The 25,776-nt window shown below is 39.2% G+C and overlaps 1 protein-coding gene across 1 annotated transcript; it reads right to left on the bottom strand.

Moving 5' to 3' along the window:
* Nucleotides 1-23: 23 nt before the first annotated feature.
* Nucleotides 24-21,941, bottom strand: LOC107284730. Its single transcript, XM_015812875.1, has 15 exons — nucleotides 21,763-21,941; nucleotides 21,352-21,485; nucleotides 17,762-17,939; nucleotides 16,067-16,204; nucleotides 15,524-15,641; nucleotides 14,737-14,879; nucleotides 12,655-12,822; nucleotides 10,715-11,116; nucleotides 7,536-7,852; nucleotides 7,213-7,396; nucleotides 5,606-5,743; nucleotides 4,442-4,559; nucleotides 3,225-3,367; nucleotides 2,471-2,638; nucleotides 24-1,268 (listed from the first exon to the last, which is right to left on the bottom strand). Exons 3-15 carry the CDS (start codon nucleotides 17,927-17,929, stop codon nucleotides 861-863), a joined length of 2,613 nt encoding a protein of 870 aa, XP_015668361.1. The 5' UTR covers nucleotides 17,930-17,939; nucleotides 21,352-21,485; nucleotides 21,763-21,941; the 3' UTR covers nucleotides 24-860.
* Nucleotides 21,942-25,776: the final 3,835 nt, after the last annotated feature.

Below are 25,776 nucleotides of genomic sequence, written 5' to 3'. Positions count from 1 at the left end.
AGAAGTAACAATTCTCTTCAAAATGTCGTTAGAATTTCTTTATTTGACATCTATCTTCAATAAAATCAATGCCTGGAAGATGGACAACAACATATAACTCAGATTTAATGAGGAGAGACAATGTGGATGAAAAAAAAATCAGAAAATTAGTACATTGAGGTTGCTGTTGATTCGTATGCGAACAATTCTCCACTCACTGAATGAGAAGAAAAGTGGTACCATAATTCCTCATAAGGTACTTATTAAGACAAGTACCAAATTGCTTTGTATTTTTGAACAAGAAAGAAGTCACTTTCTGGATTCTATATTATCAATGATCTTCCATTGGTCCAGTTCCTTGACTAAAGACTCTTAAATTGTATTAAATGAAGGCCAACCTTATTCCAGCAATTCATGTGTTACTGATTTTACAAATACAATGCATAGCAGCTATCCCTTGCCTGATGGCTTCCAAACATCTCAAACTAAAATTCCCAGAATTCCTAGCTAGCTGGAAATTAAAGGAACTGTAGTCAAGCACACCTGAATGTCCTAGATTAGAGATGGCTACCTTTCAGACCAGGCGTGTGAAACTGCCGGCCCGCGGGCTGGATGCATCACGCAGAAATCACGTCCACCCCAAATATGACAATAAAAATAAGGGGGGAAAAGTCACAATATATCATGTCACGTGACACAGCGAGTTTGACACCCCTGCTTTAGAGCAAAGTGTCACATAAAACCTGTCAACAGACTCAGGAGTTCAAGAAAATCCAAGATGGAAAACATCTGGAGAAACCTAGCTTGTTTATGGCAATTCCCCCAAGCAGGCAAAGAAATGTGTGTTTTATAGGAGGCTGGAAGTTGGTTTTATGCTACTTTTATGGAGAAACAAATCTACCAAGGAAAAGTATAGTGTTTGTTGCTTTATGACGGATAAAAAATAGGAAAGGATGGTCAGCATTAAACTCCTCTGCAACGGGCAGACAAAGTAACATAATCGTAGCAGCAGTAGCTGCTGCTGCTTCAGTGCCTACTTCGTTTACTTCTAGAAATGACTTGTGAACAATTTTAGAGACATGGAGGTCCTGAGCTCCTGACATTCCAGACAAATTAGCCTTGCCACTGTCAAACACATCCAACAGCCCCATTGCTGCAAAGTAAGATTTAAGATCATAATTTTCTTCCAGCTGAAATTTAGGTAGATGTACATAGACGTCCAGGTCGGAATTCATATTTTGGGGCTGGGTCCATTCTTGCAGTTTTTCCAAGGTAAGGTGCTTCTCCAGCTAAAACGGCAAAGAAAGAGGAGTAATCATTTGTATCATTGTGCCAAGATATTTCCATTTCAGCACAGAGAAACGCCTTGCTGAAAAACATACTGATTTCACTATGAATGAATCTGCAGAGCCAGAGATCACATTTCTCTACCCCCAAACATGGTCTTCCTCTATGGGAGACAATAAAAATATGGCATTGGACTGAGCGCAAGATGGGTTTTGCTTCATGCTAAACTATTTGCAGCTTTAACCGATGTTCAGATGGGAAAAAAATCAATACAGAGTTTATAGCATAAACATTATTAGAAGTGTAACATGGATTTTTAAAGATTGTATTTTCAGGCAAACTATGGCTGTCCTGTCCAAACATAATATAAAAAGCATTTATTTAATAGATACTTTACCACTTTAGATACTATTTAAATCTAATTCAGATCTAATTTGGTTTCAACTCTTTCATCCGAGATGATTAGGGATTCATAGTGTCTGGTACAAAAATGATTTTCTGGAGATCCCCAGAATAGGGGATGATTAGGGGACTGGAGGCTAAAGCATATAAGGAACGGCTGCTGGAATTGGGTATGTCTAGTTTAATGAAGAGAAGGATGAGGGGGGACATGATAGCAGTGTTCCAATATCTCAGGGGCTGCCACAAAGAAGAGGGAGTCAAGCTATTTTCCAAGGCGCCTGAAGGCAGGACAAGAAACAATGGGTGGAAACTAATCAAGGAGAGAAGCAACCTAGAACTAAGGAGAAACTTCCTGGCAGTTAGAACAATTAATCAGTGGAACAACCTGCCTCCAGAAGCAGTTAATGCTCCAACACTGGAAGTTTTTAAGAAGAGACTGGACAGCCATTTGTCCGAGATGGTATAGAGTTTCCTGCCTGAGCAGGGGGTTGGACTAGATGACCTCCAAGGTCCCTTCCAACTTTACTACTACTACTACTACTACTACTACTACTATTATTATTATTATTATTATTATTATTATCATCATCATCATCATCATCATCATCATCATCATCATCATTATCATTAAGGCAGCCTCTCTTCAGAACCCAACCGATGTATATGGAGCCACTCAATGCATCACATAACCCAGAACTTTGCCCATCCACATGGGTGATCCTACCAAGTACTGTATTCATGTCATATTTAGAATGTTTAGGACAATGATTTTATAGCAATAGCAAGAAAACAACAGAATCACCTCTTCTAGGCCTGTAGAATTATCCTCAATTTCATCAGGCAGAAGGATGATCATGCTAAGATCCTCTCCATTGTATGGCAGTTCCAGCACACGACACTTGCATTCAGGGATATAACCAAAAGGAAGTTTCTCTTTCATGAACATCATCTTCACGTTCTTCTTTTCTGTCTGGATTATTATAAGACTATTACAGTGAGGAGCTTATACAAACAACAAAGAAATAAATGCTTCTGCATGTACAGTATATGCTGAAATTGATAGAACTAATTCTGGGAAGTGGATCTTTGCAAAACTATATTAACATATAGCTAGCTATTCTTTGGAATCATACAATCCTATTAAGCTGAATGAAATTCATTTTCAGGTAAACAGAACAGCTAAGCCAACTTAAAAATTAAACCAAGGGTGGGAAAAAAACTTTCCTGTAGTAAAAAATAAAATAAAAACTGCTTTATTGTCTTCCTTCATGTATTAGAGCATATACTGTAGGCAAAGGACTACTAAATTCAGTAAAATATTTCAGAATGGAATTAGGTTTAATTTATGAGAAAGTTGAGATTTTTAAATTAGTGATTAGGTTCAAAGGAACTGATACAAGGCTTCAAAAACATGACTACAGATAAATTAAGATTATGTGTTCAGTGCTATCATAAAAATTTGATGATGCTTAATGAGAGTGTACCTTGCCACAAATGCCTAAACAACAAACTCTTGTTACAGAAGAGAGACAGTATGAAAAAAACAATCCATTTACCTTATTTAGTCTAAAAGGCTTGTCTTCAGTATCTTCTTCTTTAAATGCTTTTGCCCAGCTGCCTTTAAAGTAGACAGCATTCACCAAAACCAATTTAGTCATTTCATTGATAGAGCCTTCAGATAGCAACTCAGGGATTTTACCTTGACAGAGAAATTTCACTGTTAATTAGCTGTGGAAGAAACTGAGACCTAAATAATATCAATCAGACTAATCTAAATGCACTTGTTAAATGTACATTTCCCCTCTGCAATTATACTCTTTAAAAAAAAAATCCTGAATTAACAAAAGCTTCTGTGAATGGCACTCACTGGCCAGTTCCTGTCATGTGCATAAGGTGCCACAGCTCCAGAATCACTCCAATTTAAGATAGAATCCTCTTTTTAATCAATATATTAGTCAAATCATTCGGTGTTCTTAATATTTCTTCCTGGAGGTAAGGTCAGTCCCCACACTCCTGGCTCTTAAAACCTGGCTCTGCTGGCTGGACTAGAGCAGATATGTCAAACTCGCGACGTCAAATGACGTCACGTAATGTATCAGGACGGTTTTGCCAGTGCTGGCAATGGAGTGGGCGCGGCTTCCAGTTTGACACCCCTGGTCTAGAGCCTCAACAAGGGCGCTCTATGCTGGGTGTGGCTGCTGGGATTAAGAGAAGATCCCCATCCTTATGTCTCCTGTCCTCTTGGCTTTTGGTCTATTTAACCTTTCTAAATTTTAATTGTTTTGCATTGTCTTTATCTTTTTATCATTCAATAAACTCCCCAAAGCTGCTGTACAGTGAAATGAGCAGGATATAAATTTAATAAATAAAATAAAAGTATGTGAGTTGCGTTAAGCAGACCCATTAATATGAAATGTCCACTTTCTAAGTATCTCTGAGGAGATACTCTACAGGCAAGGACAATGTGGAACATTCATTTATTGTGTCCTGTGTATTGGTGGGTTGTTCTCAAACTTGTATTTTTCATCAGACTTGTTATGCCAGCCCAAAATATCTTTTATCAGGTTACGGGGCTGCTGACCGGATCCTTTATACAACTTTATACAACTGTACAACCACTGTTCTGTAAGATTAACTGTTGCAAAGTATTGTTTTGTTTTCTCTTTTATCAATTCCTGAAATTGGTATTTTATGGCAGCATTATGGGAAATAAAAGTAAGAGTTGACTATCATGTGGACCCAATAGTTGTTAATTTTTTAAAAAATAACTCACCTTCAGTCTGCTGTTCAACCCACTGGTTAATTTCGTTTTTTGCCTTGTCTGGAGCATTTGAGAAGTCCACTGTGGCTAATTTAGCTCCATACAAATTCTGGGTGCTAGTCAAGAAATCCTAGCAAAATGAGACATACAATATTTATAAATTATAAAATAAACTATAAAATAAATACTATTATGGATAGCAAGAGGGGAAGCATTTATATTTAATAAATAATAACAATTATAATCTCCAATCAACTAGAGATCCAATTAATTTCTCTGTTCCTGCTTGACAGCCTTTGCCTTCATCATTCATCATGCTCTAGAATTTTCTAACTGCATTTAAGCACATAAGAAGTACTCATAATAGCATAATGAAGACATATCTTCTGTCTAAAAGGCTGATGTAGTCTGTGTTGAAGTTTTCCAATTCACTGTCATGATAACCATGTTTAGGCTGAAAAATACAACTAGCCTGAAGAGAAAAAGTGGACTATTCTGAGTGAGGTCCTGAATCTAAGCCTTCCAGCTCTTCTTCAGTACTTTAACCATGATACGAGATTAGCATCGTTTGTTTTGACTGATAGTTTATTCTTGTGAAAAGAGATGCATATCATACATACAATTTGTAGTCTAATTGGAAAATCTGTATCTATCTAATAAGGTTAGCAGCAATGCTTCTACATCTCACAAGAAACATGACTGTCTGTGGGTAAAAGAGAGAAAAGGAATGAACGTGTAAAACTGCATATTTCATAGCCGTGTACCTGAAGAAGCAAGAGGGGGTGGGGTAGGAAATTTTAGCAAAACAGAGTTTTCCCTGAGAGATGCACAGATTAAGACACTGTGCAATCCTAAACTGGAGAGGGGAGCGGGAAAAAGTTCAGAGTAACCACACCCTGGAATTTCTCAGGCCATATCTAGTGGATTAGATGGTTATAACTTTCATTTGGCAAGGTTATGTCCATTAGATGTAAGAAAATAAATGATTGGATATAATTGGATCTTACTGTATCATTTTTGGACTGGGCTGAACATAGCAGACCTAATTAAAAGAGATTATTCACTTAAAGCACATGATAACTGTATTGATGAATATCATAATCAATTAACATTTGAAATTGACCTATAAAGCCATTCTGATGACCCATGAGTTATTGATGTTTGCAATCTACTTACAGACAAAAAGTTGAAAGTTTTTTCTCCGTACAACCTATTAGCAACTTTCAGAATATAGGGTGCATTGCTCTGGTTAATTTTAGTATTGAGCCTGTGAAATCCTGAATGAAGGTCTTCAACATCATCAAAATGAAGTGTCTGCATGGAAAAGATAGATCCTAACTTAATACCAATAATAACAGTGAAATTATGGTTAATTCAAAAATACATTTGTCTAAGAGCAGTGGAGACATTCCAGAAATCTAGACACACAGACAGGAAGGCATACATAAACAAGCTGCACTGGACCATTCTCTGCATATTTAGGTTTCATTTTAAAAGAGGCACATACAGTATCTAAGACTAATACTATGGGTTTTACATAAACAAGGAAAAATTGGGGATTTGCCAAAGGCTGAATGTATTTGCTATATATTCTGTCTTGGGGAAACGACACAACAGGAGGCTTTATTCAAAGTTACCTTAGGGTATCAGTTACAGAATCTGTGAAGACTACAGTATAAAACAGATATAGATAAGGAAAAAATTGAATATTAGTCCGATTTTCATAACAAATTATTTTTTTGATAAAGCATAGCAAGAGAATGCAACAGAGAGCATTGGGTCATTTCTTTTATTTCCCATTTGCGCCCTTTGTATGAGGGGCTGACACTCTGTCACTTGAAAACCAAAATATTTGGTTTTTATATATTATATATTATAGCCTATAGAGGCTGTAAGTTTTTGAGGAAAGAGCTATTGCTTTTATCTTAGCTTACTGTAATTGTGTGCTTGAAAATTTCAGCATATTAGCCAGTAAGCTGAGTTTGTTTGGGGCATGGTGGAAAAAAAAGGCATTACTTCTTTGTATTTCTTGTACATGAATTTTCTTCTTATATCCTTATCCCATACAGGTTGGACAACTATATGTGGAAAATCTAAACCAAAAGTTTTCAAACTTTATCACAGAGTATACCTGTAAGCTAAAAATAAAATTTCCAGAACCTTTGATCGATAGGCCAAATTTAGTGATGTAAAATTGGCTATCTATCTATCTATCTATCTATCTATCTATCTATCTATCTATCTATCTATCTATCTATCTATCTATCTATCTATCTAAATCATATCTAAATCATATCTAAATCATATCTATCTATCTATCTATCTATCTATCTATCTATCTATCTATCTATCTATCTATCTATCTATCTATCTATCTAATCTATTATCTATCTAATCTACCATCTATCTTTATCTCTATTTCTCTATCTATCTATCTTTCTCCCTCTATCTATCATCTATCTAACATCTATCATCACCCTTATTCGCTTGAAAATTGTTCAGCAGAACACTAATAAAAACTCTGGAGTAAATTACGAAAGAAGGAACATTACTGATCCTGTGTCTTACTAACTTTTTTGAAGTACTAACTAAATCCAGCGATATACTTAATACATTTTAACACAGTGCTTTAACATCAATCCTTTTAAATCCAAAGGTGACATCCCTGTGCTACAGGCCGTGTGTCAAATTATACAGCACTTAAAATATACAACTCTCCTTACCGAAGAACCGCAATATTCATAGGAGCTATACTAAACATGTCAGAAAAAATATCTGCTGACCTTCGAGAGTTCCGCGGCTGTATTACCCCGGGCCCCTAAGAGGATCATGGCCAGGGAAGAAGATATGCTGACCGGAGAAAAGAAAATGTTGGCAGTTGGGTGGGCTTCGTTCAATTTCTGGAAAAGATCCAGAGCAAACTGCGAGTTTGCATTAGCCAGGTTATCCATAGTGACCACGAGAAGGCTGGAAAACAAGCAAAAAAAGAAAGAAAGAAAATTATTTCGGAGGCACCGTCTGAACTATAGCACCAATACAGAGCAATGACGACGGGAGCAAGCTTTTAAACGGCTATAAGCGACGGCCGCGCGGGACCCACCCTTACCTGCCGAGAGAAGACCAGGTGCGTCGGATAAGCAGAGAGCCGCTCCCCCGCAGATCTCCAGTCTTGACGTGGCGAGGAGGGCGTGGCGAGGAGGGGAGCGCCGGAGCGGACTCTGGAACTGGCGAGACGGCAGCGCCCTCGGACTCTGACCTTCCCCAGCTGGGAGGGGAGGTGGTCTGAACGGGCAGGTTTCGCGAGTTGGAAGGCTGAGAGGAGCGAGGAAGGGTTGGGCTGCTCTCAATTTGCCTACATCCGAAGACTGTGGCCCAACACGGGCGCTTAGCCCATCCGCCCCACTGCAGAAGCTCGCGGAAAGGAAAGGAGAGGAAGGAGAGGATTTGGGTTAGGGAGAGGAGAGGAGAGGGGAAAGGGGGAAAAGGAGAGAGAGAGAGAGAGAGAGAGAGAGAGAGAGAGAGAGAGAGAGAGAAAAGGAAAACCGAAAGTATCAAGAGCAGCGGAAGCTAGACGGGGATGTTGTGGAGCTGTACTTTCTGCAGGATGTTTTCTGCCCTGTGTCCCTTCACTGTTGAACACAGGCGCGAGGGCTGTTGGGGATGAATCTGTGTTGTCTGCATCTCAAATTGAGGTGCAGATGAATAGAATAGAATAGAATAGAATAGAATAGAATAGAATAGAATAGAATAGAATAGTTGAGAGGGACCTTGGAGGTCTTCTTAGTCCTAGGCAGGAAACCCTATAACATTTCAGGCAAATGGTTGTCCAGTCTCTTCTTAAAAACATAGTGTTGGAGCATTCACAACTTCTGGAGGCAGGTTGTTCCACTAATTAATTGTTCTAACTGTCAGGAAATTTCTCCTTAGTTTTAGGTTGCTTCTCTCTTTGGTTACTTTCCATCTGTTGCTTCTTATCCTGCCTTCAGGTGCTTTGAAAAATAGGTTGACCCTCACTTCATTGTGGTAACCCCTGAGATATTAGAACACTGCTATCATGTCACCTCTAGTCCTTCTTTTCATTAAACTAGACATGCCCAATTCCAGCAATTATTCTTCCAGTCCCCTAATCATCTTTGTTGCTCTTTTCTGCACTCTTTCTAGAGTCTCAACATCTTTTTTACATCATGGTGACCAAAACTGGATGCTGTGTTCCAAGATATTATAAAGTGGTATTAACACTTCACATGATCTTGATTCTATCCTTCTATTAATGCAGCCTAGCACTGTTTTGGCTTTTTTGGCAGCTGCAGCACACTGTGGCTCATATTTAAGTGATTGTCCATTAGGACTCCACGATCCCTTTCACAGTTACTACTATTGAGCGAGGTGCCACCTATACTGTACCTATGCGTTAGGCTTTTCTTGCCTAAATGTAGAGCCTTACTTTTTCACCATTGAATTTCATTTTGTTAGATAGCGCCCAATGTTCAAGTCTGTCAAGATCCTCCTGTATTTTAAGCCTATCTTCTGGAATGTTGGCTATTCCCTCATCCAAATCATTGATGAAGATGTTGAAGAGTATTGGACCTAAAACAGAGCCTTGGGGTACCCCGCTGTATACTTCCATCCATGTAGATGCAGTTCTACATGGATGGAAGCAGTATGGAGAAACACTGTTGAATGTGATTTAAAAGGTCTTTATCCAGCAACAGATAGCCACACCAAGCAAATTCTCACCGGAACATGTTTTAGAGGCCAGGGACATCACAACCAAGGTTGCTGCTATTCATGTTGCTTTTTAATTAATTTTCTGTAGAATCATGAAAACAGATTTCATTGTAGAAAACAAATGACAGAGGACTTCAGTTTATGCAGCGAATATGCTCCATTGTACTTGCTACATCAATTGAAGCTTTAGAATTTTCATTCAGGTTCTCATGAATTCAGCAACTGTTCAAAAACAATTCTAGCATCTCAACTTACCTAAATTTAACAAAATACCCTACAGAGAAGGGAAGCTAATACAGTCTGTTTCAGCTTTTGCTAAAAATGGAAGAGGTATCTAGACTATTTTGTTCCAGCCTCCTGATGCAGAGGATAACCCCAATCTAGGATATCTCACTCTGTTCCGTTTCTCCCAATCTACAGTTTTATACTGAGGACTTATCATTATCTTTGTTTAATTGGCTCTCACTTTACATCAGGGGTGTCAAACTGCCAGCCCGAGGACCGGATGCATCACACCGAAACCGCGCCCACCCCATTGCTGGCAATGGGGAAAAAGTTGCGATACATTGCAACACGTCATGTGATGTTGCAAGTTTGACACCCCTACTTTACAATAAACATGCAAGATAAAATCCCCACTTTTGTTTAAAACTGGGTTAACATACATTGTAATAAATACATCTTTCAGCATATCTGCCATTTTCATTCACGTTAAGAGATTTGTTTAGCTTGGCCTTAGTGTATTGTGTAATCTCATTTTATTGCAATAGAGTTAATAAATGATGGTTCAAAGTGTGTAAATCTAATCAATTTCAGTGATACCGGAGCTCAGTAATGAAGTGCTCTATCACCACAGTAGCCGATAGTAAATCTGATAGCAATAATCAAATGCTTTTATTTCAATTTTGAATACATGAAAAGCTGCATCAAAATAAGAACCGTATAAGGTAAATATAATTGGTAGATATCTGAATTGTATGCAATAGAATTGCTTGATTAAATAATCCATACATTTGAGTTCCAAGATAGGATTCATATTTCTCAACTGTATTATTTATAACCACAAAAATGTGTTATGTGTATTCATTCTAGCACTGTTTACACTTGTTATTATAAGCTCAGTAGAGGCATCCTTGGCTAGCCATGACATCACCAAAATGAGAAACCATGAGGTCATAAGGCAAGCTGAATTGACTGTATAGTACATGTATCATCAGATGGAAATGTACGCGGAGTGGATACATAGATACATCAATGTTGTGATAGCTTGATTCATGCTTAGTAACTTCTCCACCACATCCCAAATTCCCATAAATCTCAAAGCAATTTTATAGGCTTTATCTAGCAATCAGAACACTAGAAACTTGTACTACAATTGTTTTCTGGAATTCATTAAAGATAATTCTATACTGGAAAGTATTAAAATTGAATATTACTGGAAGGAACTATACCCCAAATACAGAAAAAAATCAAATGTGTGGTGATGGGAAAAGTGGCTTATAAAAACCTGATGAGGAATTAAGGCATTTAATCAACACAGGCAGAATGCACTCATTATGGAGAACAAAGTTTACCAAAGAACAGGATGTTGTTTGTAGTTCGCTCAATAATAGAAAAGAGAAAGGGATGATCAGCTTTGAATTCTGGCACAAACATTGCACACCTCATCATCATTATAGCAGCAGTGGCAGCAGCTGCCTCAGTGCCTTCTTCATTGACTTCTATGAATGATTTGTGAACAACTTCAGATATGACTAAATTATTGTTAGTTGACATTCCAGAGAAGTCTGCCTTGCCCTCATCAAATGCATCTGTCATTCCCATGCTTTTCAGAACAGGCTTCAGGTCATATTCTTCTTCCAGTTTAAATTTGGGAAAGGAGAGTTCAATTTCTCTTAGGTCCATCTTCCTTGGATTGATCCAGTCTATGAGTTTCTCATACGTAATTTCTCTCTCCAGCTAAAATAAGATGAAATGCGTTAAAGGAGAAAGGAATTCCTGGTTATTTGACACTATGAGGTATCCTGATAATTTCATTCTTAACACAAGTATGATGCAATAATAGAAAAATCCTGAAATCTTACAAGCAGTTGCAAATTCTTCTATTCCTTCTAGAACAGAGTGTCAAACTGCCAGCCCACGGGCCGGGTGCATCATAGCGAAACTGCGCCCACCCCAGCTCCGGCAATGGGGGAAAAGTCGCAATATGTCGCGACACACTATGTGACGTTTCGAGTTTGACACCCCTGTTCTAGAACTTTAGGAAAGATAATTAAAAGTCACAAAAATAGGGTAAACCTTAGAACCATGTCAGTACCTGTTTTCTTATTAGTGACAGGAAGCTCCTACTAACCTCAGCGAGTATAGAGCATTGTTAGAATGCAGTAAAAGGTATTTTGAAGCTTGCCAAGAAAAAGAAGCAGATGTTTGTAAATCCTCCATTTTTGGACATATAAATGCCAATTACGATGGTTGTTAAAATTGAAATTATTATCATCCTATATGAAATATAAAGATTCATTTGCAGTGGAAATCAAAAGACAAATTAACTATGGGAACACATGGACACTCACACGGACATTTTATAACACCCGTGACACTATTTTGACTATTACCTTTCAACTGAAATAGGAGAAATTTCAAGTTTCCTTATATGTTTATAAAGACTTTCATAAAGCTATCTCAGTGACCCAGATTACTTAAAATAGCATTCCATACTTTTTTTCCAATCTAAACTTTCCACTTCAGATTGCAAAAATAAAATAAATTCATCTGCTGTCAAGCATTGCTGTTTGTCTAGTATCTTGGACAAATTTAACAGTTGAATGTTTTGTATTGGTTTTCTTAATTCTAAAACCTCTCAGTTACAGCATAGCTACAGTTCTCCAATTTTAAGTAAAACACAGCTAAGAACAAATACGAAGATGTAGCCAAAGAATATCAATCAAAAGGGATGCTAAAATAGTCACTATAGGTAATCTTCAACTTATGATCACAGCAACTGGGATTGGAATTTCTGTCATAAGCCATTGTGGTCGTAAGTCAAGCTGGACCCAATTTTACAATTTTTATGATGGATGTTAAGAAAACCACGACAGTTAAGACTCTGTAGTTGTCTTAAGCGCGAATTGTTGAGGGTTTTTTGGCTGGAAACTGGCATAAAAGGTCACAGATCATGAGACTGCAGGACACTGCAATCAGTTGTAAATGTGAACAAGGGGGAATGGTGTGACAGTTGTATGAGGACCAGGGTTTTTTCAGCACTGTCATAATTTTGAATAGTCACTAAATGAATGGCCATTAAGTCAAGGGCTACCTATACAATCATCAGAGGTAAAATTACTCTGTGAATGTGCAAAACATGGTTTTGGCTTGTATCAGAAAGACAAGAATGGACACTAGCCAGGTTTCTATGGAAAGGATATGATGTAGCTGAGAGATATGATGTTTTCAGATGGACCAGGGTTTAAATTCTGTTTCATGAAAGATAAACTCACCTTTTCCAACCCAGTAGAGTTATCTTCAATCTTTTCAGGAAGCAGAATGATCATGCTCAACTCATTATCAACATATGGAATCTCAAGAATTGAAGTCCGATAGTCCGATATGTAGGTCATGTTGTACTTCCCTTTCCTGAACATCATCTGCACTGGTTTTGTTTCATTCTACAAGTGAAGAAAATCCAGGTTAGAAGAAATATTTCAAATAAATAGGAAGCACAAATAATTCTACCATGTATTTAGTCTGGGTTTTTTTCCCCTCTCTGCTTAAATCTTTCATCTTTAGCGTCTATGGAGATTCTCAGTCATCCAGGTGATGGTTGTCCCAAAGGTGCTTTTTTCAAGAGGCACCTGGACTTTCTTGTTTTTCTTTGAAGACATTTTGCTTCTCATCCAAGAAGCTTCTTCAGCTCAGATTAGACGGTGGGGAATGGAAGGATTTATATTCCTTGCATACAGCTGATCACTGGCATTCTTTTAGAGAGTGATTGTGGTTGAGAAGTGAAACGCCTTCAAAGAAAAACAGGGAGGTCCAGTTGCCCCATGAAAAAAGCACCTTTGGGACTTTCATCTTTAGCTTCGACTTTTGAATCAAATCAGAATATAATTTTTTATTGGCCAAGTGTGATCGGACACACAAGGAATTTGTCTCCCGTGTAAAGCTCAAAGTGTACATATAAACAGGAAATAATAGGCCATAAATCATAGTTACAATCATTACTCATAAGTTACTAACAATTGATAAATCATGAGAAACTAATAGGAGAAGATAGTAGGAAAGATGAGAAATGAGGAGAAATGAAAAAAAAAAACTATCTTTATATATAGTTGTTTTGGCATGCTCCTCCTGTTGGGAGGAGTTGAAACAGTTTATGTCCAGGATGTGAGGCGTCTGTAGATATTTTCTCAGTCCTCTTTCTGGTTTGTGCAGTGTACAGATCCTAAATGGAAGGCAGGCTGGTTGCAATGGTTTTTTCTGCAGTCCTAACTATCCGTTAACGTCTGTACCTGTCCTGTTTGTTTGCTGTTTCAAACCAGACAGCTATTGAAGTATAAACAACAGACTCAATAATTCCTCTGTAGAACTGTCCCAGCAGATCTTTGGGCAATCTGAGCTTTCTGACTTGACACAGGAAGAACCTTGCTTGTTGTGCCTTTTTAATGATGGTTCTAATGTTAGGTGTCCATGCCAAGTCCTTGGAGATAATAGAACCTAGAAACTTGAAGGTCTCTACTGTTGATATTGTGTTGCCTAATATTGCAAGAAGTGGTAGAATAGGAGAGCTTCTTTTAAAATCTACTATCATCTCTACAGTTTTAAAAGCGTTCAGCTCCAGATTGCTCTGGCTGCTGCTCTGGCAGTTGATCTACTGTACTTCTTGTCTATACTGTACTTGTCTATACTGTCTATAGGAGCGGTTCCCAATTTTTGCGACTCAGCAGCCCAGCTGGGGTGGGAAAATGGGAACTGGGGGCATGCAGCCCTTGTTCGAGTGGTGGGTTGGCGCACACATGCGCAGCTCAACTTGTGCGAGAGGTGGGCTGGTGCGCAGGAATCCGATTGCCCACTGGCCCTCCCCTTGTGCAAGTTGAGCTGTGCTGTGGCTTTAATCAGCAATTTTCTCAAATGAACAGATGTTTATAATATCAAAACTAGCCTTCTTTGTGGAAAGCAACATAGAAACATATTGGGCTTGTTTGTCCTCCATCGAATACTTCCAGGTGATTATACATAAAAGAACCCTATACTCAGCAAATATATTTGCTAATCACAACTACTCTGTAGTCATTATGGTTAATCACACAGAATCAGTGGGAGTGGTGCTGCATTAGAAATCCCTGAGTAAAAAAATTTCAATGACTGAAAAGTCTAAACTTCTACACACAAGCCTGAATGTCTCAAGATGACTGATCTTCATGATTCATCTATTTCCATGAAGTTCAATAAAAATGTAAGGAGTAAGCAATTTATTTGCTAAAGGAACGTTTCAAATTAATCCCAGACTTGCTTCAGATATATGCAAAATAACGCAATTTAAAATATTCAGAATGCCTCTTTATTTGTTAACAAATGAATACCTTGTTAATGTGGAATGGCCTTTCCTCTGTGTGATCTTTGTTGAACTGATTTGCCCAGTTTCCCTTGAAATAGATAGCATTCACCAAAACCAGTTTTGTAAGTGAATTAATTATTTCCGGGGCAAGCAGATTCTGAATTTTACCTTTTGAGAGTGTAAAAAAAAACCCCTGCTTTAATTGATAGATACTTTTATAGGCATAATGTTGCACAAAAATTCTTAGCAGCCCTCTTGTAAGATTTATGGTTTAAGATCTCTCTCTCTCTCTCTCTCACCCTCCCTCCCTCACTTTCTCGCTCATTGGAATACTTAGCAAATCATGGACATGCTTGTAGGTAAACCAAAATAAAGCCATTTTTATTTAATTATTAGACTTTTATCTTGATCCGCCTTCAGGAGCTCAAGATGGTCACCAGAGAGCTTCTCTGACTGAGGATGAAATACAGCATTTGCTTCCTCAGGGCCAGTTCAACATCCATCCATCCATCTTCCCTCCCTTAACATTTATATAGTTGCCCATCTTATATCATTATTAAGGTTGTCACACATAAACAAGTTAAACAACAGGCAAGTTAAATAATTGAAATATGCTCAGATGTGTCCATCAATAGAATCAAGCCTCTATTCTTGGCTAGAATTTCATCACAGGTTTGATGGACACTTATGTAGCAAATAAAGGATAATAAATATGGTGGGTCTGCCTGCCTTGTCTGTCTCTCTCACATGCATGGACAATATTGCATGTCTTTCTTAATGCAACTACTAATTAACTCTATTATCATTCTCACCTGAGGTTTTTTCTTCTACCCAGGCATTTATATGTCTTCTTGAATCTTCTGAAGCTTGCTTAAAGTTAAGTTTCTCCAGACCTGCATGGTAGAATTTCTGAGTGGATTCTAGAAATGGCTTAAGAAACAATGACATCTCAGTAATGGAAGCAACACAAAAGAGCAAGAACTGATTTTGTTCCATTCTTCTATGAATTAACAACCTGGAAACATTATTTATTACACCGAATACACCTTACAAACAGCCAGTGCCACTGGATAGCTAATACAATTTGTTTATTCAAGAATATATCTGGCAATTATGGGTCACATAGTTCTACTTTGCCTTTTCTATATTTAGGATGCTAAAATCTTACCGTGTGTTCCTGTAACATTCTCAGTAAAAGCAGTTGGCCTTTTAATTCCCCCTTCAGATAACTCAATTGACCAAAGTAAAGCTATAGGAGCATAGCTCCTGCAATTCCAATGAGATAGGCAGACATTGGAACAAACAGAGCATTTATGGTTGTTTCTAGCCAGTTCTCCAACATGCATGTAACTTACTGCAAGAAAATCATATGATGTTTCTCCAAAGAGCCGGTTGGCTAGACTGAGGCTATAATTGGCACCTGGTTTGTTGATTTCAGAAATGAGTTTCTCAAATCTTTGGTGAACCTCTCCATCTTTGGATACAGATAGCACCTATAAGATGATATATGGACAATCAAATTATGTTCAAAATCAATTCAAAATGTAATACAACAAAGGCAAAACCTTGGAAAAGCTTGCACATTACACATGGTCTCCATATCATTTGGAGCTCACCTGCACATGTATATAGCTTTTTAAGTTAATAGCTGACGAGGTCTAGCAGTGGCTTGGGAAGAAGCTTTGTCTGGTGCACAAACCGCACCTTTTCCTGGACTGGAAATCCCTTCTCTTAGTCATTCATTCCACAGTGGCCTCACACGTCGGCTGCTGCAAATTACACCTCTTAGAGCTATTCTTGAAAACCACTCAGAAACTGCCGCTGACCCAGAATTGAGCAATATAAGCAGGTATAAGCACACCTCTCCTGCATCAGCTGTGGAAGTTATCCATAAGTGCCTTGATGAAATTCAAGGTCTGATTGCCATCTATAACATCTTCATGGCATATAGCTCCAGGGTCACCTTTCTCCCATTGTTTCAATAGAATACGACAGAGTTGTTCCAGGTCCCACCTTTATCATAGCGCCACGTTTTACCTCCTTCGTCATGATACTTGTGCCCTGGAACCATTTCCCCTCAAGGGTCAAGTTCCCCTGACCAAGCCATCTTTTAAATGGCCCTTGAAGAACTGTTTTTTTTCTGCAGGTGTAGAGCTAAGAAGTATGTACCACAGGAGTGGATTCTGTTAATGTGTTGCATAGGCCTGTGTTACTTTCTTCTTTTTGATTTTAATTGTATTTTGCATTTTTTAAAATTCATAATGACTCTGGGCAGTCTATAAATTTGAGAAATAAATGAATGCTATGGGTATCCAAGACTGAAGCACAAACATGTGCCAGAACCAAGATTCTGTGTCCATCTCCCAATTCCCCAAGTTCCTATTTATTTTTTTTTAAATGTCCATTTTAGGTCTTACCCTGGAGATGGAATGTTTTGCCTACCGGAGTATGCCATAAATTTTCCTTTTGATTTTTGATAATTGTGGTGAATTACCACAATTCACCACAATGGGTTTTCCACAAAGTGGATTTTCAAACTCTGGAACTTCAAAAGTTAAGGACTTTTGTCCCAAATAATACCATTTACATGGTTAGCAACTGCATGAATGGCTTTTAAAAAGTTAGGCCCAGAGGACTGAATCCCGACTGCACTTCCTATGCATGCTGTTTGCATTCCAAGCAAATAGCAGCTGCTCCCCCTCCTCGTGCAAACTGAGTCCCAAATCTGGATGAGAATAGCATTGGGAGCAGAATTAAAGAGTCCCGATAACAGCGGCACCCCTTCTGCAGGTTGCATTTTTCAAAAGCTAATCAGACACTAGGCAATTTTATGCACAGCATCATCTTAGGAGTGTAGCCATGTTGAGTTGATAGGTGTACTTGGAGCTTTCTAGTGCAGGTCATGGTCATCTAGAGATGCATGACTGCAACATGGGCAACGTTTAAATGTAATAAACAAATTAGACGTTGTCATAATTGGCTACCAAGAGTAGGGACCACCTCCTAGCCAACCCCCTTTTTTCTTTTTGATAAAATGTATCTTGATATACCTTTGACATCTGAGCTTCTGTGTTACCTCTGGCACCCAACGAGACCATTAGCAGCGCAGAAGACATACTCAATGGAGAAAAAAACAAGTTCTTGGTAGAATCATTTGGACTAAGCTTCTTGAAGAGGTTGAGGGCAAAGGTGGTGTTTGCTGCAGAAAGGCTGTCCATGTTTCAGAGCCTAGACAACAAATACAGTACGACAAACCATAGATTAACTCCTAAATAATGACTGAAACACCCTACCCAGGAAACTATTTTGTGTTCTACTTGAACAATTTTGTGAAATTGTGGGTGCTCCATCGCTGGAGATTTTTAAGAGGAGACTGGAAATTCACCTGTCTGAGACAGTATAGGTCAGGGGTAGGCAACCTCGGCTCTTTTATGACTCGTGGACTTCAACTTCCAGAATTCCTGAGCCAGCATGGCTCAGCTTGGAAACCTCTCCCTTTCCCCTCAGCATGGCTGGCTCAGGAATTCTGGGAGTTGAAGTCCACGAGTCATAAAAGAGCCGAGGTTGCCTACCCCTGGTATAGGTTCTCCTGCTTGAGCAGAGGGCTGGACTAGAAGGCCTCCAAGGTTCTGTTCTGTTATTCTATTCTATTCTATTCTATTCTATTCTATTCTATTCTATTCTATTCTATTCTTATTCTATTCTTATTCTATTCTTATTCTATTCTATTCTATTCTATTCTATTCTGAATATGATGTACAGAACTTAGTGGACAAAATATAAGGGAACTATGAACCCCACTTGCAGATTCTGTTGTGATTTCTCGTCAGCCAGTGGACCCGGCAGCTGAGTCTGGGGAATCAGAGGAGGAGGAGGGGCCTGGAGGGACATCAGAGTCAGAGGAAGGCTCTAATGAGCTCCAAGACTTACAGTCTGAGGAGGAGCCTGGCCCCTCTACTCATGCTGAGGCTGACACACAGCTGTGCTGGGAATCTGAGTTGGACAGTGATAACTCACAGGAAGCCACTCCTTGGCTGCATAATAAAAGGGAAGGTGTGGGAGGTGCTGGTTGCTGAAGGCAACCGTTTGTGTTAAGGAATCAAGTTTCAGTGAACTGTGTTTTGTTTGCCTTTGGACATTTATTCATGTCTGTAAGTAATAAAAGGGGATTGGTTTTTTCCCTGCGGTTCCAGCCTGCTTGTTGGAAGAAGGGTTTCTCCTTGTAAGCTTAACAAGGACTCACGTAGGCTGGGACAGAACAGATTCAGATATAATTCCAAAGATTACAACAGGGCCTCCCTATGTGGAAGAAAGTAGAATGTTGGCACAAAGTTAATGAAATGGAAAGAGCCCTCCTCCCCAACCTTGTGACAATTCTACAGCAAGCATACAAAAGCTAAATGATGGGAAGTGAGGATATCTGCATTATTCATGTGGTACAAACCAGTCCTGGAGAAGAAAAATGCTTAATACTTGAAAATAACTTACCCAAGAAAAAAAATGAGAGAGAAAGGAAGTGTGCCTATTTCCAGGCTGCAAATATCCAGATGACCCCTAGATGGCAGTAAAGAATTAAAATTTTCTGTATTTTTTTTTTTTTTGCTTCCATTTTGCAGTGATCTTGTTGTGGGGAGGAGCAGCAGCTACAATTTCATAGATGATTTCCACAACACACAGAGCAGGAATGAATTCCACAAACAGAAAAACACTATTGCAACAAAATTGCTGTCTGTGTTAATGCACTTATTCTACAGTTTAGGGGAAGGTCAGCAAGTACTCATCTTAATTTTATACTTAAAGCAGTTAAACTTAAAAAAAGATTAAAAATAGAACCAGTTTAGATATTGCAGTTAAGGCACCAGGCCAGAAACTTGGGACTGTGAATTCTAGCCCTGTCACATGCATGAAGCCAGCTGGATGATTTTGGGTCAGTCCCTCTCTCTCAGGAAGCAGATAATGGCATACCAGTTCCAAAAAGCTTTGTCCAGAAAACAGCAGGGATTTGTCAAGGTAGTCACCAGGAATCAAAGTTGATTCCAAGGGATAAAAAAAAGTGGTTAAACACCAATATTTAAAAAGAAAAAAAAATAAAGCATTGGAGAATCACTGTTGTCTAACTTCCCTGACTGTTCTTTGGCTTTAATTCTTAAAATCCTCAGGAAGGCAACTTATCAGTTTTACAGCCAATAATCAAACATTCCTCTTTTACACACCCAGGCTATAAAGCAGCACTCCTCAACTTTTGCAACTTGGAGGCCCAGTTGGGGATGGGGGGGGAGAGGGGAACAAGGCTGTACGAATGGCAGGTCGGTGCACATGCACAGCTCAACTTGCACAATCTGCAGGCCAGCACACACATGCGTGTGCAGCTCGACTTGTGCAAGTTGAACTCTGCAGTGTGTGCATGTGCGCTGATCTGCCACTCTTGTAAGTCAAGCCGTGCACGTGCGTGCCCACCGCTTACCCTCGTGCATCCTGTTTCTGAATAGGCCATAGCCTGATAGTGGGCCAGGGTTGGGGATCTCTGCTATAAAGTACCTGTCATATAGTTTAATCAGAAATTATTATCCAAGGCCTTGATTCATTTTACTATGTACTTTTTTTTTTACATTAATCACCTACTCCAGGGTTTCTCAACCTTTCTTCACCATGGACCCCCTTTAAATATCTTTTGTGGCCATAGACCATGACCACAGAGCCCTAAGACTTAAACTCAAGATTTAAATCAAATAACCTTTCTTCAAGCCTTCGCTTACACACACACACCCGTGATGACATTGTGCCCCCCCAGGGGTCTGTGGACCATAGGTTGAGAACCACTGGCCTACTCAGTCTTCTGAATGCATCAATATTGTCCAAGATACCATAGCATTTAATATGTATTAAAGTACATATATTAGGTAATATAAATGCTCATATAAAAAAGAAAATCTAAAGAAAGCAGAGAAAAATGGTCATCTTTCAAGTCAGACAATGAAACTTCTGTCTGTGGACTTAGATGAGACCCTATTTTATAGCAACACTACAAACAGGCTGTCTCAAAATATCAAGTAATCAGATGCATGTGCTAAACAGCAAAACACACATGAAGATCAAAAGAATAGTTAAGAAGATAGAGGTGTCTTTTAAATAATAAGAGTCTAGATAACTGCATAAATCTACCTCTTGTCTTAATGAATTATTTCGGAGAATCCCAAAAAGTCGGATGCTATTTTGTAGCTCTTAGTTAACAAATACAGTCAATAACAGACTTCAGGTTTGTCTCCCAATATGTCTAGCACAGCTTCCACTGAAATTTTTATCACTTTCCTGTTATTCAAGCAAATGTCTGTCTATTCACTGCAGGGTAATCAAGAAGTTTTAGAAAAATCAAATGCTAGCTCCCATATTAAAGAACAAGAACAGCTATCCTAAGTCCCTGCCCTCGCAGCATATATAAGATAGAGTAGGAAAATAACAATTTTATTAAATTCTATTAGGTTTTTCATTCTGCCAGATAGGGGGTGGGTACTCCTCTACTCAACGCAACTGTACAGCTGCATCGACTCTTACCACCGGCATATGTTAAGTATTCGTACAACAATGTGCCAACCAAGAGAGCCCCAGCAAACTGTCAATCAGCCCTTTATGTCAATCTCACCTGTGGCACCTCCAGAAGAGGCCAGAGAGAAACGTACAATGGTTGTACCTGGAAAAGGTAAGTATTCTGGGCTGCTAGGGCAGTTACCGGAGACGTCTGGCTGGAGAGAAAGGCCAGCGAAGCTGCAATAAATCCTGGAAGAAGCAAAATGAATAATGTTTTAGGTTCTTCCCTGCCTGGGTTGACTCAACAACCTAACCGCACACCGCCCCTTCAAAAGGAAGAAGGGGGTGAAAACCCCCTAGAGAGGGAAGGAGGAAGGGCAGGAAAGAAATCCAGACGTGGAAAGGGCAGATGTTCACGACTAGCCCTTTAAACTTCCTGGGACCACCAATCCACGCCTCCCTTAAAGCCAGCTGGCAACTTTCCCTGCAATGCTGAATGCCAATCGCGGCTGAGGGCTCTTTTTACCTAGAGAGGAGTCTGTTCACTAACTGGAAAGAGGCCGAAAAGAGAGGTTCTTCCGCGGCCAGCCCTCTATAAAAGAGTTTGCAACCTGCAGGCCGGGGCGGAATTGCTTCAGGCGCTTGCTGCAAACTTCCTTTCTCCCATGTCTCCCTCTTTGCAATATCCTCCCAGGCGGGAGGGGCGGGGGGGGGCGAGCGGCCGGACGAAGTGTGAATGCGATTCGTGGTGTAGAAGAGCGGTCGGGTTTCGCCGTGCCTTTAAAAGGACGCCTCCAGGGCGTCGGCTTACAGCCGCCGGCGTTAGCTTGCCCAACCCTTTGCACTGAGCATGTGCAGAAGTGGCTGGCAGGGAAGGGTTCTCGCCCGCGGAATCGGAAAGGGAAGTGTCATGATTCCTTGGAAAACGGAACTTTTTCCCTTATCGCGGTTGGCAAAGAAATACTGAGAGACTCGCAAAAGGGTTCAACGTGCTCTGACTTGTACCTTTTATTAATCGCACTGTCCAGAGACTAGCAATAAAAGGCTATCCTTGCAGGTTTTGACTGAACTAAGCTCAGCTTAAACGGGATGAGTCCTGGATTGCAAGACCAATTGAAAGGCTGGATTGAAAGACCGATTGAAAGGCTGGATTGAAATTAGAGAAAAGCGTCCTGAAAGAAGGTGGGATTGAAATATTTGTACCTTATGCCAAGGAAACTACGTGGATCTTTCCATCCAGGCGTTAGACTCTACTAGGTTATTTTATTATTTTTCTTCCATCTTTAGAAAATAATTCAAGATTGCAAACATACCTTCTTCATCATCCAATTTTCAACACAACATGTAGAGGTTCAGAACATGGGTCTAAAATGCCTTGAAGAATCTAAATTAGAGATCTGAAGGCACAATGAGAGGGCTGTGGCAAATCAGTGGCAAAAAAACATGAATAACTTTTTTCTCCTAAATCATCAATATAAATTTAATATATTTTTCTAAAAAAAATATATCCCAAACTAGTTGTGGAAATCAAAGTAAATGCTACTGCAGCAGTTCCTATAGCCTGTTTCTTGGTGGAATGGAGGCCCAAAGCAATTTAGATATTTGCATGTGAACAAATGATGGTCTATGTGCAAAGATTACTTCAAGATTGATTGCACCATTCACTCCCTAGGCTGAATCAGCAGTTGCTGCACCCAGAAGAATTTCACTGGAACTCATCTTAAATGAGCCCACTGTTTCTCCAAACATTTTGATGACACCTAGTATAAGAGACAACTGATCCACCAGGTTGAGTGATGCAGAAGCCAGGTCACATAGGGACTGTCTCTCCTAACTCTCCGTAAAAGAGATTGACAACGGCACAGTTAAAAAGCCAAACAGTTTATATTTTTTAATTTTATTTATTAGCGCACAAAGTGCAACAATAGAGAAAGCATCATTTGTCAAGATTTTAGTTGCTTAAAGTGCTTTGCTAGATTCATGTAAAATTAATCATATGTTTGAGCCCCCCCTCCAAATCAGATTCATATTTATCCATTTCAATTTACAAGTGCAAAGAAGAAAAATCTGGAAAATGTGCAATAATTTCTAGGGCTCTTTACATTTGTGACTTTAGATCAGAGTACATTAAAAACTGTGGTATATTTCGGCTTCAGTTCATATAAGCCATGCCTTATTGTAGCTGTTACGTGTAACAACAACACAACAATAATAATGATAGAGTTGGGACCTTGGAGATCTTCTAGTCCAGTCCTTTGCTCAGGCAAGAAGCCCTATACCATTTTAGACAAATGGTTGTCCAGTCTCTTCTTAAAAACTTCCAATGTTGGAGCATTCACAACATCTGGAAGCAAGTTGTTCAACTGATTAATTGTTCTAACTGTCAGGAAATTTCCTCTTAGTTCTAGGTTGCTTCTCTCCTTGATTAGTTTCCATCCCTTGCTTCTTGTCCTGCCTTCAGGTACTTTGGAGAATAGCTTGACTCCCTCTTCCTTGTGGCCACCCCTGAGATATTGGAATAATGTTATCATGTCACCCCTCATCCTCTTCATTAAAGTAGACATAACCAATTCCAGCAACCATTCTTTATATGTTTTAGTTCCAGTCCCCTAATCATCTTTGTTGCTCTTTTCTGTACTCTTTCTAGAGTCTCAACATCTTTTTTACATCGTGGTGACCAAAACTGGATGCAGTATTTAAAGTGTGGCCTTACCAAGGCATTGTAAAGTGGTATTAACACTTCACGTGATCTTGATTCTATCCCTCTGTTAATGCAGCCTAGCACTGTGTTGGCCTTTTTGGCAGCTGCAGCACACTGCTGGCTCATATTTAGGTGATTGTCCACTAGGACTCCGAGGTCCCTGTCACAGTTACTACTATTGAGCAAGGTACCACCTATACTGTACCTGTGCATTTGTTTTTTCTTGCCTAGATGTAGAACCTTACTTTTTTCACCATTGAATTTCATTTTGTTAGATAGCGCCCAGTGTTCAAGTCTGTCAAGACCCTTCTGTATGTTAAGCCTGTCTTCTGGAGTGTTGCCTATTCCTGCCAGCTTGGTGTTGTCTGCAAATTTAATGAGTTCCCCATCTATCCCATCATCCAAATCATTGATGATGTTGAAGAGCACTGGGCCCAGAAGAGAGCCCTGGGGCACTCCACTACACACTTCCCTCCATGTAGATTCAATTCCATTGAGGACTACACGCTGAGTACAGCCGGTCAGCCAGCTACGAATCCATCTGGTGGTGATGCTATCTAACCCACATTTTTCTATCTTATCAAGTAGTAGGTTGTGGTCCATCTGGTCCTGGTGATTTGAACTCATCTAGGATGGACAGGTGCTCACTTACCATTTTCTTGCCTATCTTAACCTGTGTTTCTAATCTGTTTTTTACAGTACTGTTTTTGATCAGTTAGATTGTTTTTTCCTTTGTGTAGAGATGGGTGCAAAAAACAAGTTAAATAGTTCTGCTTTCTCCCTGTTGCTTGTCACCTTCTTGCCACCTCTCCCATTAATGGACCAATCATTTCCTAATTTTTTTCTTGTTTTTTACATGTTGAAATAAGCTTTTTTTGTTATTTTTTTTTTACTTTTGTTGCAAGCCTTAATTCACTTTGAGCCTTAGCTTTCCTCACTTCATCTTTGCAGGCTCGGGCTATTTGCTGATATTCTGCCTTAGTTATATGCCCCTCTTTCCACTTCTTTATACTTATCCTTTTTGTTTATCAATTTATCAGAGAGTTCTTTATGCAGCCAAGCTGGTTTCTTTTGAGAGCTGTTATTTTTCTACTTCATTGGTATCATGCTAGCCTGGGCTTTTATAATCTCACTTTTCAAAATTTCCCAAGCTTCTTGAGTTGTTTTTCCCCATGAGAATTCTTATCCATGGAATCCTTCCCAATCTCTCTCTAAGTTTATTGAAATTAGCTCCCTTAAAGTCCAAGACTCTAGTTTGACTATGTTCTATTGCTTGTTTTTGCATAATGTTGAATTCCAGTATTGCTTAATCCCTCCCTCCAAGGTTCATATAGCTTCAACACCTTCTATCATTTCATCTCTATTAGTGAGAATTAAGTCCAATATGGCTGATCCCCTAGTTCCCTTCTCTACTTTTTGAGAGACAAAGTTGTCAGCTAGGTTTGTCAGGAATCTGCTTGATCTTCCACTTGGTGCAGAGTTTGTCTCCCAGTTGATGTCAGGGTAATTAAAGTCCCCCATGATGTGCTTCCTACATACCTTAGTTAACTGACTAGCAAAAAATTCATGTATTTCCTCTGTTTGGTTGGGTGGCCTATAGTATACAATGCATTAACCCAAATGCACTGTCATTAGAGAGGACTCAAGGGAGACCAAATACATCACTAATTATTGAATTTTAATAAGACAATTGCAGATATAGCAATTGTGGATTGGTAGTTTGGGTTGCAATAGATAGTAAATCCTTTGGACAGGTAAACTGTCTCATCTTTTTTTTTTTCATAAAATTTTGATTATTTTTAATTGAACAACAAATACAAATGATGCATCTACATACAC

Source organism: Protobothrops mucrosquamatus, unplaced genomic scaffold (assembly GCF_001527695.2).
Source record: "Protobothrops mucrosquamatus isolate PMUCROS unplaced genomic scaffold, P.Mucros_1.0 scaffold_6, whole genome shotgun sequence".
Classification (NCBI taxonomy): Eukaryota; Metazoa; Chordata; class Lepidosauria; order Squamata; family Viperidae; genus Protobothrops; species Protobothrops mucrosquamatus.
This window is presented reverse-complemented; position numbering and strand designations above follow the sequence as displayed.